This window comes from Nannobrachium achirus (genome assembly GCF_963921795.1).
Source record: "Nannobrachium achirus genome assembly, chromosome: 24".
NCBI classification, from domain to species: Eukaryota; Metazoa; Chordata; class Actinopteri; order Myctophiformes; family Myctophidae; genus Nannobrachium; species Nannobrachium achirus.
The window spans coordinates 19,812,648-19,831,052 of NC_137831.1; the positions used below are offsets into that span (position 1 = coordinate 19,812,648).

The following is an 18,405-nucleotide window of genomic DNA, read 5'->3' on the forward strand; positions in this document are numbered from 1 at the left end:
TTTCCACCAGCATGTATTGTATTATACATACAGCACATGGGATGGAGCGTATACAAAAAAAAGAAACAAAATCAGGATGAAGGAAGGGGCATTCACCTGCCAGCTACCATCCTGTTGCACTCCCCCATCCTGTTTTGTGCCCCCCTCCCTCCCCTTCCCACCTGGTCTGAGTCCGCCTCATCACATGACCGAGCAGCTTTTGGCTTTGTCCTTGCGGAGGTCGGAGGTCACGGCCGCCAGGTCGGGCCTGACGGGCATGTGGGAGATCCGCTTGGCGGAGCGGGCCGCCTTGTTGCTGCGCTTGACGTTCTTGCCGCTCTTGTTGACGCAGGCCAACGTGGCCACGTGGAAAATGTCCCTGACACTGTTCTCCGACTGCTGGGCGGAGCACTCGATGTACGGCGCCGAAATCTGCTTAGCCATGCTGGAGCCCTGGGGGAGCAGGAGAGAGAGAGAGAGAGAGGGAGAGGGAGAGGGAGAGAGAGAGAGCACTTTAGTCACCATCGAACGGTAAATGCCAAGCGTTTTGGGCAAGTGAGGGGATTGAGTTGTGTCACCATGGCGTAAGGATTTCCCTTCTTTAAGGGATCATTCAAGGGTGTCGTAACTAGAACACAATGTCAACTCATTCATGAGTGAAGCTGTAATGACTGTATTATTGGCATTGCAAAATCATAAATCCTCCATTAACCCATTTAGTCCCGAAGCCGATTTTAAAAATGCCTTCTAAATCCTAACCTAGGTTTTCAGGAAAAACTCTATTTATTATTCAAATAATTGAAAAACTATTCCTGTTTTTTTGCTATATATAGCAACATCTAAAATTACACAGATGCTTTCCTGGCTCTAAAGGTTTAAAAACAGCATCATTCACACCGGGCACGACAAAGATAAAGATATTGTTTTAAAAAACTTTCTCAACTCATGGTAGCGGCCACATCACAACGATAACGCCGGCATAATTGATGTGAACGTCGACATTGTTATAGTTATCTTTATCGTGCCCGGTGGGAATGAAGCTTTAATGCGTTAAAAAACATTTGACACTATTCAGCTGACTTCTGAGGCAGACTAAACAAGAATACGTACATTACAAAAAGTCAAAGACATACAATATTGAGTTGTTGTCAGGGGCGTCACAAGAGGGGGAAAAGTGGGATTGAGTTACTAGGGCCCAAGGTGGAGGGGCCTTAATTATTTTATACTTTAGCTATTAAAAAAATAGCAGATATACAACAGACACACACTTTTTCAAAATGTGTGCAAATCTTTGAATATATGTATTGTTTAAGCAAACATTTGTAACTCAAATATTTGCTTCTGAGAGGTCCCTGATACAAAATATTTTGAGACGGGGGACCGTGGCCAAATACATATCATTTTGGGGGTCCTTCACATGAAAAGGTTTGAGCACCACTGACATAGAAACATAGGTTTTTCAAAAAACCTTGGAAGGATTTTTCAAAAATAGCAGCTCTACACAAGCTCGCAGCACGGTGCCACGCTGTGAGCTTGTATATCTGCTATTTTTCAATAGTTAAAGTACCAAGAAATTTGGTGCGACACCCCTGGTTATTGTTATTAATTAAACTGAAACTAAATACTTGTAGAGCAGTGTTACCTGATCGTAGGAGACAGGCGACTGCCTGTGATTGGACAGTTCCACCAGTGTACTCAGGTCAGTTCGCAGGTCCGACTTACAGCCCACCAGCAGCATCTTGGTGTTGGGGCAAAACTCCTGGATCTCCCCTTTCCACTACGGAGAACACAAGCTGTCAGTTCAATCACTGAAATGTACAGTATTCAAGCTAAGAATTGACGTGCTTACTTTGTGCCTTGCTCAGCAGCACTTGAACGTAGCTACACACACACCATAGACGTGCACAATTTATGAAGATATCATAACTACTAGTAAGACGCCTCAGGGCGACATGCTGGCCGTCTGTCCAGTGATGTATATCGGACCAGTTACCCATATATGGAGATCCATGTACTGTATATGGAGATACATGTATGATGCTGTGAGACCCCAAACATGCTTATTCAGTTATTCATTATGTGAAAATCCTATGGCATCTATCACATCTGACATCACACATACAATCCCTTTCATGCCCATACATGGAGATCCCTGTCTGAACCAGCCACACAGATATGGACTGTCTTCCTCCATATAAGGGCATTCCCATATGAAGTCCTGTTCGATATGGGCTTAATATTGATGTCATCAGGGATCTCCACATATGGGCATAAAAGGGATTCTGTTAGAGTGGTTTGGATGACATCACAACATACAATATACATTGTATGCCCATACATGGAAATCCCTGTCTGAACCAGCCACACCACTGTGATGTCACCTGTTTATGCCCATATATGGAGATCCCTACTCAGAGTATCTGGCTGTGATGTCACCGTGATGTGTCAGGGGAACCACAGTATCAGGCGTTATCCCTGCTCTGAGCCTGTGATGTCACAGTGATGTGTCAGGGGAACCACAGTATCAGGCGTTATCCCTGCTCTGAGCCTGTGATATCACAGTGATGTGTCAGGGGAACCACAGGGGTACGTCAGGCGTGACGTACAGACAGACACACAGAGGTACGTGGACAAGATGTGCCAGTTTCCATAGTTAACTGCGACCTACGGTCGCAATAACTATAAGCAACACCCCTGCAGCTACAGAGGAAACACTGCAGACCCAAAACCATGGGAAATGTAGGCCTACCAAAGCCCAAGGCTGAGAACTTATTTTCCTCTACCTCCGCAGATCCCACATCAAGCTTAAAGGGCTATTTCAAACATGGGGGTCATTTTAACGGCTACTTGGGCTTTTGCGTTGCTTGACACACCCCATACCTATACGAACCAACATTGTAGATTCAAGCTACATTTTTTATAATAATAAAAATAACAACCCCTATACTGTATCTGCAACTAAACAGATCATTCTCTTCATACCTTATTAGCATCAGTGAAAGGAATGAAGTCCTTTCGATCGTTATCAGTTTTCTTTGCTTGCTATTTTGTTACGTCCATGAATTAAATACCAAGGACTTCCAATATATGAAAGACCGTAAAAGGTCTTATTTGGGATGTCCCTTTTAGGCAGTGTGTTTAACTGTACTTGTACGGTACTAGATTTTCTATTGTATTGACTATCCATTTTTGTCTAATAAAATAATCAATCAATCAATCAATCAAAAGTGAATACTGATAACAAAGTTTTAAACTATACAGCAGTTGTACGCATGAAATGAATCAAGAATGAGCAACTATGAGCACTATATCTTATGTAAAAAAAATATATACTGTACATAGTTCATAAACAGGGTGCTAGAGACGAGCATTGAGTGTTTGTCATTCTCAGGGACGTGCTGGGCCCCTGATTCAGCCCGGGAAAAAGAGTTGTAGAGGCCCTCATTGCGTGCTATAGAGAGAGAGATCTCTCCATAGCGCTGCTGCTACTCAAAAATTTGCCATTTCAGATCATGACAAGTGACAAGACAGTGGGCCAATTACATGAGTTAGGCCTATATTTCGTTGTCGGGTGGAAACCTTGTATGTCCAAAACCATTTGTTTTCTATTTATCATTTAAAAAATGATTTAAACTAGTGAAAACAGACGATCTACAAGCACACAACGCCTCGCGGTGCGAGGCGTTGTGTGCTTGTAGATCTGCTGTTTTCACTACTTTTGTGCAACGGCCTTGTATGATGAAGCAGGGCTTTGCTTGGCGAAGATATTTACACATATGAAACTTGGGAGATACAGGTTTCTGCCCGACAGTGACAATTGACTTTTTGGCCGCCCAGCCCCCAAAATGGAACGAAGGCTGACATTTTATTTTTATTTTTTCCTAATGGCCAGCCTGGAATGAACCGGCCGTTCGGGAGTTGTCCCGCTTTTCCCAATGGCCAGCACATCCCTGCTCATTCTCCTCCCTGCCTGCTAGCTCCCAGCCGGGTGCAGCTGCTGGCTTTGATTTTCTATGTGCAGCAGAGCTCTCTCTCACTGGACCACAACTTGCTTATTTATGAGGGTGTCACTCATACCTTGCAGGGGCTGACAGACACTAATGGCTGCCTGATTGCCAGGGGCAAGTAAAACTAAATATTTGGGAGTTTGTGGAGTTTACTTTCTGGTTGCCTGAACTGGCAAAAGTGGGATTTTTTTCTTTTTCTTTTTTGTGTCTTGTCTTTGTTTCTTGTTGGAGTGTTTTTTTTTTCTTTGTTTGCTGTTCCCACATTATGATATTTCCATAAACGCGATTGAACATACTCACACACTGTAGCTACGTATTGTAGCTATGGGGCGGCTATAGCTTAATGGTCAGTGAGCTCGCCTAGGACTCTGGAAATCCCAGGTTCGATTCCAGCTCTCAGCAATGTGCCGGAATGTCCCTGAGCAAGACACTTAAAGCAGAAAACAAGGTGTTGGCCATGGGGTCAATAGGTTCAGTCAGTAGGGTCATGAGTAAGGCCTGCAATCTGTCCATTAGATTTTGAGATATCTTGTGTGCAAGTGGAAATGTTGGCCTAAGGGTGGCACTAGAGGAAAGGCCATGATGGGGTCACCAAAATCAGTAGGGGTCATCGTCTGCAGCGCATGAATGTAAACAGCGAATTCCATTTCAATACAGCCAGTAGATTTCAAGATAAACTGTTGGGGACCAAAGACATTGATGGGCGGACGGACAGAGGAACAGACTGACAGACATAGCCTACACACACAACTAGCAGGGCTAAAAAGGTTCTATAGACGGGTTTCTTGTTTACAAACATTGAGACTAAATGCACAGCTGACTGTATCATGTAATCAATTCCGTCCAATCCCCAAACCTGTTGTTTTGGGGAGCGCTGGTTTCATTGGCTAATTTTGGTACGGACCCTGCGCACGCATCTAGTTTTATCAGTGTAACGTGGACCAGAAACCTGTCTATATGTACTCAGTTCATATAGTTGTTCATACAGAGTTATGTTATTGAACCAACTTGCTCCATATTGAAACTTTAGGACCTCTCTTGCAAAGAGTGTAGTAGTGAGAGCATGTAGTGTAACCTAACGCGCACAGGATCTGCTTGCAGGCATGCATGGCGATGACCCAGACAGACAGACACCAGTGCCAGCCTGAAGAAGGGCATCGGGGTAGTAATCAGGAACGAGTCGAGAAGCAACCGATACGAGATCCTCCATTGCCACAAGCAGCACTTTGTGAGGCAGAGATCCTTATCCGCCTCCACGCCCTGCCAAGGTTAGAGTAGCTACTTCCTGCTTCCCTCTCACATGGACCGTCACGCTTTGAACCCTGGACAGAAAACCGCATGTAATCCCCATGGCTTCCTCCCGGAAAACAATAGGTGTTCTGTGATCAATGGCATTTCACTGGAGAAAATCCTCTGAGGCTAATGTGGCAGTGGGCAGTCTGGGCTGGTCAGTTGGGGATAAGAGTTCACTTTTTGGATGTTGGACCTTGATAAGAACCCACTACTAAACCTTGCATGCTTGTTAGCGCACACGCGCGCGCGCACAAACACACACAAACAAAAGCCCTAGACCATTTTAGTCGGATTGTCTAGACTTTCCCACGACTGAAATCTGTCCAATAATTGAAGCGATTGTTTGGGGGGGGGGGGGGGGGGGAGGGAGGGGGACTCTTACATGATTGATCCTTCCTGTTCTGTTGCAGACAGTGTTTTCTTTTTAATCTTTCTTAGAACTGTAAAAGCTCTCTTGTCATTACTGCTATGCATTAAACACAGATGATGCCTGACACAACACATGCACACCTGACGGTCCTTCTGTACAACCACAGGTCGGGTGTGTAGCGTTGTTACTCGGACGTGGACATTCGTCCGACTCTCCCCATTACTAAACCTAACCCAAACCCTGACCGCACGCGTAGCCACATAGTCGGAATAATGAGACGTCTGACTTTTATATTCCTCCGCAACAGGTCATTGGCTATTAGCTACTTTTCAGACTTTTCAGAGTGCATAATACTCAAGTCCTTATTGCGACTATAGGTCGCAGTTTAGTATGTGAACCATCACAGCTTGTCCGTATTCTGTCTATAACGCCTCACACTCTGGTTCCCCAGACACATCACTGTGACATCACAGGTGATCCTTTTATGCCCATATATGGAGTTCCCTGATGTCATCAATATTAAGCCCATATCTAACAGGACTTCATATGGGAATGCCGATGTATGGAGGCCACATCGGCCACATACCACACCAACAGAATCCATATATGGCCAAGACAGATGGCCAAGACAGCCCATATCTGTGTGTCTGGTTCTATATATATATATATTCATAAAAGGGTATGATGTCAGATGTCATAGACATCATAGGACTTTCACATAACGAATAACTGAGTAAGCATGTTTGGACCCTCACAGCATATCTCCATATACAGTACATGGATCTCCATATGGGTACCAGGGGTCTCCATATATGGGTAACTGGTCCGATATACATCACTGGACAGATGGCCAAGAATTGGCGCAGCGGTCACATGCTGCCCTGAGGCGTCTTACTAGTAATACTCTAGTCTAGGGCACACACCAGCATGTGCATGCTCATACTGGCTGTATATCACAAGCTGGTGACCACCCAAGAACACCTCACAACTATAAGGTCTCTGGAGTGGACTTTTAACTGGGACTTTTAACACCTCTGGCGCAGATAAAAGGAAGGGGCTTTGAAAGACAAGCCCTTCAGTTAAATGAGATTTGACAGAGAAACAGGAGAGAGAAATAGAGAGAGAACAAACAAACAAACAAATGGCGAGCTACACAAACAAACCTTTTTCACAACACTGTCGAGGGTTTCTGGCCGGCTGATGTCGAAACAGATGAGGACGGCATCGGAGTCCGGGTAGGAGAGAGGTCTCACATTGTCGTAGTACGGAGACCCTGAAGGAACACAATACAATCGTTTAGCAGGTGGATATACATGAAGAATGACTTGCAACACAAGTTTCGAATATTCTGTGATGTGAAAACTGGGTGACAAGTGCAGTTACATAGTATGACAACAGCGCTTCCACTTCCCATGAGAAAGTCAGCTGAAAGATGATATTTAGATTTAGCTAAACCGTGTGAGCTGTAATAACATTAAGCCATTGAAGGATACCGATATTCCACACTACACAGGCCTTTGAAGTTGTTACGTAAGAAAGGTTTGCCACAGTGCAGACAGTGTTAAGGAGACACAGGTGTAAGGCTGTGTCAGGATTCAATTTGAGGCCGGCAGCTCACAATTACCATAAAAAAGATAATAATCAGACATGAACGGGTGAGAGGCCTAGAGCATCAAATCCACCACAAATCGAGGTTTAAATGATCGTGGAAACCGATGGGCTTATCTTGCTGTTCAGATTTCAACACTTTGTTGTCAAGGATGATGTGTATAGAAAGAATTGGCTTTGGTACAAACACAACTCACTCAATAATCACAGGATTAACTGATAAAGGATGAACTGGAGTCAGGACTCACACTTACACTGCCTCAACCCCCACCCTGAATATGATGAGAGAAAAATTGCTGCTGTTTTTATGATATATAGCAGCACTGTTACAAGGCACAGCAGAAATGTAATTGAAGTTGACTAAAAACCAGACAATACAAGCTTCCACTGAAGATGTGAGACTATAGCACATGACATGACTCTACATGACTACGTAGATCCACACAGTCTGCGGAAGAAAATTTGCAGACTACTACGAGAATCCTTGTTTGAACTCAACCCGAACGGAGGTGGAAAACCTCCATGGAAAAATGGAGCTAGGAAGTGGCTTCCACCACGGATTGAGAACATGTGTGAGGGATACCTCTCTCTCTTTCTCTCTCTCTGAGAGAGCTCTTGAACAAGGGATTGTGGCGTAGTGTCAAGGTGAGTCAAGGCCATGTGGTTACACTGGCCAGGTGCTGGAGGATTCAACGCTCTGACCCCACAGAACCCTGCCAGGAATCTTGGGAATTTAGCTTTTTTGTAACTGGAGGAATCCATGGGAGGTCCTGTTCACACCAGATTCTAGATAAATGACAGTGAAGCTACAATCATGCACATGGATTCATACAGTACACTCCCATGCACGCACATGCACAGAGCTGGTGTTCCCAATCCAAACAGACATGGTGGGGAGTGGGTGGATTTAATTGTCCTTATACAGACAATTAAACAACAACAATCCATGACACTGGAAAACAATTCTCCATTGAGACATTATAACCTCATCGATGATTATGATATGTTGATATGGTTCAGTGAATGGGATGGTTCAGTGTTACGCTTGATCCTGTAATTTCCTTTGAGTTTACTTTGCGTAAGCTGTGTAGGTGATAGCAAAGCACATGACACTGACCAAACCAGAGGTGTTGATTTTCATTTTGCTAACTGGATACTTAAGGGCTATCGTTGACATAGCAAGGGAAGTACCGGGGCAGAGATGAGATCAGCCACAAGAATTTAAGTCCTATTTTCACTGGCTGTCTCAGTGTCACTCACATAACCGCATCCCAAAGTTTTAAGGCTTTCTTAGCCTCCAACTCCTGGAAACAATAACATAAAAAACTGAGCTTATATGAGGGCGTTAGCAAGAAAGGAATTTTATGCATGTTTGCAGAATCCTTTGACAATTTTACAAGTTCCTGTGTTTTTGCACTGCATATGGGGGCCTGCTGTTCGTACCACGTGCGTATTTTCATGCATGTAATATGAACCCTGCAAGTCTTGGCTGTCAGCAGGGGCGTCACAACAAGGGGGGGGGGGGGAAGTGGGACTGAGTAACTAGGGCCCAAGGTGGAGGGGCCTTAATTATTTTATACTTAAGCTATTGATAAATAGTAGATATACAAGCGCTACGAGCTTGTAGATCTGCTATTTTTTAAAAGTCGTGAAAATGTGTGCATTTGTAACTCAAGTTTTGCTTCTGGGGGGTCCCTGGAACGAAATATTTTGAGATGGGAGTCCGTGACCAAATACATATCATTTTCTGGGTCCTTCACGTGAAGAGGTTTGAGCACCACTGACATAGAAACATAGGTTTTTCAAAAAACCTTAGGATTTAAAATATTAGATAGCAGATCTACAAGCTCGCAGCGCAGCACTCGTGTATATCTGCTATTTTTCAATAGTTAAAGCACAAAATAATGCGTTCCCACTTCCCAGGGCCCAGAATTTGATGCGACACCCCTGTCTCCAAGTCACACTGGCATTATGTTCTCTCTACAGTTAAAATTCATGCATTTTTCAAAGTGCTCAAAATAAACTCCGATCCAACAGGAACTTGTGCAAATTAATACAGTCAGAAAATAAGTTAAGTCAAGGGACCTTAAATTGGTATTTTACCATCTTGACCAATGTTTTATTTTATTTCTCGTCTAGACACAGTAACTGCATTAGGCCACTGTGTCAACGCTGCTTTGGGGTCATTTTCCTACAGACCGGACAGATGAGAGGAAATCCCAGGATGTGCACACAAGCTATGCACACACACAAGCATGCATGTGCTCGAGCATGCATGCGCTCGAGTACACACACACACACGCACGCACGGCACACGCACACACACACACACACACACACACACACACACACACACGCACACACGCACGCACGCACGCACACACACAGAGCTGCTGACTGTCACCTAATTAGCTCCTGTGATTGTTCCCAGGAAGACACCCACCCTGTTCCTTCTCTCTCTTTCACACACACAGGACCGGGGTAGGAAGTCCAAGCTGCATTTGACAGGCTAGCAGGGCTGGGCACGACATTGCTTCAAATCAATATCACGATTATTTCACACTTTTGCTTCAATCACGATTAATGAATAATGTATTTGTTCTGAATCAGCACATGGTTACATCAGTTAATCAGAAGAAAAAAAAAATCTTCTGTGTCGAATCTGTCAATTCATTGATATATATAAGGAAAACCTGCTTCTCATTTATTCGATTAACCTACATGAGCAAGATGAAGTCAGGTTCAACATTTTGATTTTGATACATTTTTGGTTAAATGCCCAGCTGATGTGATACATTATTTCACTGTAATTGTATTATCTAAAATGAACTGCATAGATAACAGATGAATGGATTATGAATATAATGGCCACACACACACACACACACACACACACACACACACACACACACACACACACACACACACACACACACACAAGCAATATAATAACACTACCACTGGATTCACTGGTTCTCACTGGTACAACAGACATTCCCGAGTGTAAAATCAATTGGGTTAAAGATAGACTCTCAGACTTAAATTGACACTCAGGACGTTACAGTGAATTCCAGCGTGATTTGATTTCCTCTGGAGGCCTTAACGAGGTATTTTAAATTTTTTAAGTGGAAATGCGTACTTTTTCTCCTTTGGAGTGCCATGGACCTATGTCTGCCATGTGTACAATAGAGGCCTTTGTGGAGGGGAAGTAGCAACCTTTAGTTGGAGGAATGTTAGACATGCGGCTCCAATCGCTCAGCAGATATGTGATCCCTAGCAACAATGCCTGCTGGTGGCAGAATGGTGCCCCCCCCTCCCTCCACTGTGTGTGTGTGTGTGTGTGTGTGTGTGTGTGTGTGTGTGTGTGTGTGTGTGTGTGTGTGTGTGTGTGTCTGCAGGTGGGGGAACGTACTGACAGTATCTGTGTTTAACATACATGTGACATACATTAAATATCGTCACTGTCGTGCAGAAACCTCGTATCCCCAAGGCTGTGGCACAAAAGTAGTGAAAACAGCAGATACAAGCACACAACGCCTCGCACCACGAGTCGTTGTGTGTGCTTGTAGATTGGCTGTTTTCACTAGTTTAGTTCATTTTTTTTAAATGATAAAAACGAATGGTTTCGGACATACAAGGTTTCCACCCGACAACGACGATATGTTTATGTGTCTGTCCTCAGGGAGACAGTGTGTGACACTGCTCGGAGTGCCTGCCATTGTCTTTCTGTGTGTCTCTATAAACTCAAGAGTCTCTTTCATTTGGTCACTGTAACTTTGCACGCACGCACGCGCACACACACACACACACACACGCACGCACGCACACAGGCAGTCAAAGGGAAAGACAGAAATGGACCAACAGATTCTAGCACTTTCTTAAGACAGCACATGAGCTGCTTCAAAGGCAAAGTCACAGCGCCTGAGGCCAGGAAGCAATATCAGCAAAGAGAGAGAGAGAGAGAGAGAGAGAGAGAGAGAGAGACGGAGAGCAAGAGGACAAATGGCAGGCAATATAACTGCCAGACATTTGCCTTAATGAACTGAATTACCCCAGAAACGACCACCCTCCCTTTCTCACACACAGACACAGACACAGACACAGACACACACACACACACACACACACACACACACACACACACACACACACACACACACACACACACACACACACACACACACACACACACACACACACACACACACACACACACACACACACACACACACACACACACACACACACACACACACACACACACACACACACACACACACACACACACACACACACGCGCCAGCTCATTAGAACACTCAAATGACCCGAGAACAAAAGACATGCCCGCTACAATCTGTGTGTGTTAGGTGTTTGCACGTCGTTATCTCTGTGTCTGTTTTTGTATGTGTGGTCCCTGTCTATTGAGTCCGCGGCCCACCTACCCAATTTCCAGACCACCACCACCACCACCACCACTAACACCAGTAAGACTCCCTAATCGGGAGATAAGCGACCGTAGGTCACATGTATACACAAAGAGTAGGGAGCAGTGTCCCCAAAAAATCCTTGGAGGTTTTAGTTTGGCAGGTAAGGAGTGTGTGTGCAAAATCTGGCATGGATCGGGGCAACGGTTGCGGAGATATGAGCAGGGCAAAAGTGTGACGTGTGACGTGTGACGGACTGACGCACGGACACCTGGTGGAGCTTTCTGTAGTAAGTGCGACCTACGGTCGCAACCACCCCCAATGAAAGGCCTCTACCCTAACCTACTCCACCCCTCCCTCCATCTCATTACACCTCAGGAGGGAGGGGACCAGGCGGGATCGATTGGCAGTAGCATGTCTGATAAGGTGCCAGTTCAAAGAGGAAGGAAGGGGGGGACCAGTCAAGACAAAAGCTATCAATCAGTCAACCTGGGAGGGGAGGGGGAGACGGGGGGGGGGGATGATCTGGATGAGGTCAGTGGGTCCGTCTGTATCTCAGACTCACTGATCTAGAGCGGTGGTCCTCAACCTTTTCATATTTTAACTGGGGACCCCCCCACCCCAGGAGCCCACCCTGATGAGCACTAAGAGTTGAGACATTTTGTATGATACGGTGATCTCCATGCTCACAACGCCTCGCAACGAGCATGTAGATCGGCTATTTTCACAATTTTGGCCTCTAATATTTGACAATTTGGCCAATGTTTAACACCTAAACTTTATGTTGGTTTGTTTACTGTTGAGTGAGAAAACAATGTTGCCCATTAAGTTAATCATCTGGGGGACCCCCCCTGGGGGTCCCGACCCACAGGTTGAGAACCACTGATCTAGAGAGGCACCACATTCCCCTGTTGTTTTATGTTCACAGAGGGAGAGAGACCCCCTCCCAGTACTGCATCCATGCAACAACAAGAAACTTTTGTTTTCTGCACCTCCTTTCTGCATGAATATTCCAGGGATGCAGGCCTGTATATATGAAGCTGCATGTGAGGAGATTGTTTTTCTTCTTTTTTTAATGTTGCTATTGTGCACAAAATCAAATCGTGTGCACCAAGCACTGGGGCAAATAAAGTCTTCAATTCAACTGAAATGTGATCCGTGTATTGTAGCTTTGACCCTTAGGTTTAACTACTGGTTTGCACGTAAAGCCTGATATGTACTACCTTGCATAGATTAGGCATAATTAAGTTAAGCTTCTTCTACTGTTCACGATGTAATGTAGTTGAAAGCTAAAGGCAAAAAAGAAAACAAGATATAGATTTAGAGACATTACAATGGGCTGTATGTGTGCAAAGACATAACAGAGCAGTTCAGTTCGTAGGGGTCGTAGAAAATCAATGTGTCACTGCTGATGGCCTATTCAATGAGGTGCACACAGTGGACGAGCTTGTTAATTGCGTTGGTAAGTGTCTTCCTGTACCAATCTCCCTTTGTGTCTGATAGTGTGGAAAAGTAGCCAAGTCTGCATGCCAAGCAGCGAGACGTGTGTGAGAACATCTTTTCAAACATCACTCACGATACGGGAATGGAATCTGGAGCCCAAAGACTCACAACAGCTGGCTGTCAGCCTGTCCCCTCCCATCTCTCTCACACACACACACACACACACACACACACACACACACACACACACACACACACACACACACACACACACACACACACACACACACACACACACACACACACACACACACACACACACACACACACACACACACACACACACACACACACACACACACACACACACACACACACACACACACACACACACACGACATACGCCTAACTCACGCCTGACTGCTGTGCTATTCAATGTTTGGGCATTGATGGATGGGCCAGTGGGTGAGCTCACTCACACTCACACACACACACACACACACACACACACACACACACACACACACACACACACACACACACACACACACACACACACACACACAGAGACAGACACAAGGGACGGCGGCAGCTGGTTTGGGTGTTGAACATAAAGCCCTCTGTTCCACAAACAATCTATGCACTAAGCAGTTTAAGAGCCTGTACACGTGCTGCCGCTCACAGAAACTATTTGAAAACCTCGAGGAGCAGCAACACACAGCCTGACCCCCAAGTGTCTTCACATGTTTCTGTCCCACTTTCGATGCTGATCTTCTCTTGTTTATCTGAATATGAGCTCTATTCTGTCCATCTCTCCATATCTGTCTGTCTGTCTGTCTGTCTGACTGTATGTCGATCTGCCTCTCAGTCTGTCTGTTAATCCATCTATCAATGACGTTTGTGGCATTGTGGAAAAACTCACAAATAAACTCTACCTAATTTCTTATAATGCTCTATTATGAGTAAAACACTGACCAGGTGATGAGCTACTGTTTGACTGCATCCTTAACAAAGCTGTCTCACCTGCAGACATTTATTTTTAAACCTAAATTGGCTATTGGTGGAAAAGAGTTGCAGAATCATTCCGATTTTCAATGAGAATGAACTCCCTTTACGTTTTCTTTTGCAAGATGTGAATGAAAATGTAAGGGGGTTAGCATAATGCATTAGTGTCAGTCAGCCGGTGTTAATCAATTAAGATATGGTGGGACATAAAATACACTTTAACTCAATATTGGAGGTAATCTAGTTCCACGCAAATCCAATCTGCGGCAGTGCGTGTTCAGAAGGGGGTCACTGGGGGATTGGGGCAAGCGTCCAACGCGCCTGGAGGACATGCCAGTGCTCATTTAGACTGATCAAAAAAAGCCTTAATCGATAGCTGCAGACCGTTTCAATACTGTGTGACCAGAAAGCTCAAGCTGACACGCCATGCTGTTTCACAGCATACAGCAGGGTTCCCCAATAGGCGGCCCGCGGGGGGCTACTGCCTGGCCCACACCAACCCCAGTAATAATGGTGGTATGAGAGCAGCAACACCACTAGTATATCGTCGTTGTCGGGTGGAAATCTCGTATCTCCAAATTTGTACGTTCTTTCGCAAATCATACAAGGCCGTCACACAAAAGTAGTGAAAACAGCAGATCTACAAGCACACAACGCCTCGCACCACAAGCTTGTAGATCGGCTGTTATCACTACTTTAAATCCTTTTTAAAATGATAAATTCAAAACGAACGGTTTTGGACATACAAGATTTTCACCCGACAACGGCGAAAACTGTCGCTGGAGTAGTGGGAACGCCACCGTCGCCCCCCTGCAATGTTGTGGCCCTCAGCTTGGTACCCTAGACATAATTCGGCCCTTGGGGAAAACTAATTGGGGAACCCTGGCATACAGATTACATACAGCAGAACACAGAAGGATAGAACATTTTGAATCTCCCCATGGTTCTCAAAGTGGGGTCCCCAGCGAAATTTGTTATGCCTTGATAGCATCAAAATTAGTTCAACCACAACCCTACAGCACAATTTTTTTTTTTCAGGTGTCAGTGGCCAAATACAATTTTCGGAGTCCTTGAAATGAAAAGGCTTGAGAACCACTGATTTAAAAAGCCTTAGGCCTAATCGATATCGCTGGACTGTTTCAGCACTGTGCAACCAGAAGACTCATGCAAGCTCTCACTTGAGATATAGGCCATTGGTTCTCAAAGTGGGGTCCGGGGACCCCCAGGGGTCCTTGAGGGAGTTCCAGGGGGTCCCCAGCTAAATGATAGTTAGGAACCAAATAGACTCGTTAAATTAACACATTGATTTTACAATATAAATTGTGCCCCAGAGATAGAAATACCATTAAATGGGGGTATGTAGCCTAATGCATGTGAAACTGGGGGTCCTTGAAATATAAATCACTGCTAGAGCCGTAAAAATCATCTCTTATTGGGGTCCCTGGCATATCTTTACAAATGGGGGTCCGCGGGCTAATAAATGTCAATTTGGGGGTCCTTAAAATGAAAAGGTTTGTGAAGCTCTGGGCTACACATGACAGCAGAGAACAGCAGAAGTTATAATGATAAGATGATAGACTGATTGATTACCTGAGGTGTCCCACAAACTGAGCTCAATCCTCTGCGTGTCTATTTCGAAGCTGGCTGTGTAGTTTTCAAACACCGTTGGGACGTATGTCTGCACAAAACAGTTAGAGATGATTTAGATGCGTCATAAGTGTCCGTTAATTGGCCAAAACAGTTGAACGACTGTAATCTTGTAATCTAAACCCTAGGTGATGATGTGCGCGGTTATTACAACAATAACAACATACTAATAATGAATAACAATAGCCTAATGACAACAACGACAAATAACAATCGTAATTTGATTGTATTGATATGCAGAATTATGCATCAACACGTCAGGTGTGATACCTGCCAAAAGGATAAAACACAATAAAGCTAGAGCTGATTTCGGTCTTTTTGGGGTCGTTTTAATAACAATAATTATTATTAGGCAGGCTATTATTATAATGTTATTATAATGATGATGTCGTAGTCATTGTTTTGGGTGTTGAATAAATGTATTTGTGACAGAGAGAGAGAGAGACATGTCTCAACACAACTCAGTTACTCACCTCTGGAAAGCAGTCCTTTGCGAACACGTGAAGCAGCGCAGTCTTCCCACACTGACTGTCCCCGACCACCACTATCTTACACTTGATGCTCTGCAGCGTAGGATCCATGATGCCGGACTTCACAGAAGACAGTTTCTGGCAAGAGCGTCTCTCCTTCATTGATATAACTTTGATGATCAAGTTACTGTTCCACAGAGGAAGACGTGAACACGCGGCTGTCTTATTCACGCAGTAGTACTCCCTCTACTAGAGTGTAGGCTAGTAGATGCGTGCGTGCTGCCTGCTTCGAGACGTGGGCTGAGTGAGGGCTCAGTCAGTGGGGTGCGTGCGAGTGAGCCGGCAAAATTGCAATGGCAATCATAATAGCCAATGGCTGTCGCTTTGCTCTCATCTGGTCCCTCCCCTACTCCCCTCACACAATCACACAGGCGAGTTTACACCAGTGATGTCCAACCTGTGGGCCGGGACCCCCTGGTGGGCCGTTAGGATATTGAAAGTGGGACCCCCACATCATTTGATTTTATGGACATTATAACATTAATAATATTTAAAAGAATAATGTACATTTATTTATATACAGTACATTACAGAGATATGTTAGACTGTTTGATTATCTGCTCACTGACTTGGTAACTGGGAGATAAAGTAAGTTTTGCTCAAAGAGTTTACTTTACACATGCACACGTTAAAACAAATTAATGTCTTGCAATAACAACAATCCCTCAGACCCAAGTGATCTATTTGATTTTATGAGCAGAACCCATTGTCGTTTATTGGACCCTGAAATGCAGTGAAATGATGTGCAAGACATTGCCTTTTTGTGACTATGGTAAATTGTAATTTATACATTATAATATTATTACAATAATTAGAGCACAGCAGGTAAGACACTTAAAATAAGTACTGTACAGCAGTGTAACAAGATCACAAAAAATCACACCCAATGTGAAGTGAGCGGTGGTCGTGCTTGCATAACATCTTCAGACTAGGATTTAAGTCTAGGATGTACAGGCTATGCTACACACACACATTTTGCTATGGCAAAACGCTGAGGAAAAAGGCTACAGACATACGACATATGACATCACTAGACAAACATGATGCTACGCACACACATTTTACTATGGCAAAACACTGAGGAAAAAGGCTACGGACACACGCACATCCACTTTTTGCTATGGCAAAACGCTGAGGAAAAAGGCTACAGACATATGACATATGACATCACTAGACAAACATGATGCTACTACGCACACACATTTTACTATGGCAAAACGCTGAGGAAAAAGGCTACGGACACACGCACAGCCACTTATAGGAGCGGTTTGCACCGCTCAAAAACACCATCAATAATGAACAAAAGTATCAGACAGCCTGAACTATGCAGGTCAGGACAAAAAATACACACAATCATGGTGTGGTTACAGTCGTTAACAGGTACTGCACTAGTTTAATGAATTCATGTCACTCACTCATACAAGCAATGAAATGTTAATGTGGCATGTTCCACGCAAATTTGTCATGTAAACCCTGAGACAGAGGGATAGCTGCAGTGAACTCCCCATCTCCCATTTCAGCTGAGTTGGTTTTGTTAAATAATGTGTGCAACGTTGTTAAAAATAAGTGTTCTTTATAATGATGTCATCAGAGAATTACATCACATCATTGTCATCACAACCCTGTAATTGTCCTTTAAAATGAATCGTAGAACACATTTATGTCAGTTACCAACAGTTTCTTCCGGTTACATCTACAAAGTAGTTTGTCAGTGCATTACTAGTGGTGTGAAATGTTTAACTGGACGTTGCGAAAGAAAGGACAACACAAGTCCTTAAGTGCTGCTGTGGTCGACGGGCACCAGCTGTACACCTTCGGAGGGACAAACTACAACCATATTGAAGTACACATCTTCAACACTGTGTCCTTGTGCTGGATGAGGTTGCCCCAAGAACGTCATTCTGAGGTTCCCTGTGGCAGGGGCTACACAGCAGTGCTGATAGAGGATATGGTCTACATCTGGGGAGGATATGCTAGAGGGGAGAACCCCGACGTTCTTTATGCATTTGATGTCAACACCCACAGATGGTTCAAACCCAGGGCGTCAGGGACTGTTCCAGAGGTGAGGAAGGAACACTTAGCCTGTGTCTTGGGGAAGG

At 44.4% G+C, this 18,405-nt stretch overlaps 1 protein-coding gene across 1 annotated transcript; it reads right to left on the reverse strand.

Annotated features, from left to right (window-relative positions):
• Positions 1-180: 180 nt before the first annotated feature.
• Positions 181-16,408, reverse strand: rnd3a (Rho family GTPase 3a; the record flags this gene model as incomplete). The annotated part of the gene is made up of 5 exons (XM_080720230.1): positions 181-432; positions 1,622-1,756; positions 6,813-6,922; positions 15,720-15,807; positions 16,250-16,408. 5 exons carry the CDS (start codon positions 16,406-16,408, stop codon positions 181-183), a joined length of 744 nt encoding a protein of 247 aa, XP_080576356.1.
• Positions 16,409-18,405: the final 1,997 nt, after the last annotated feature.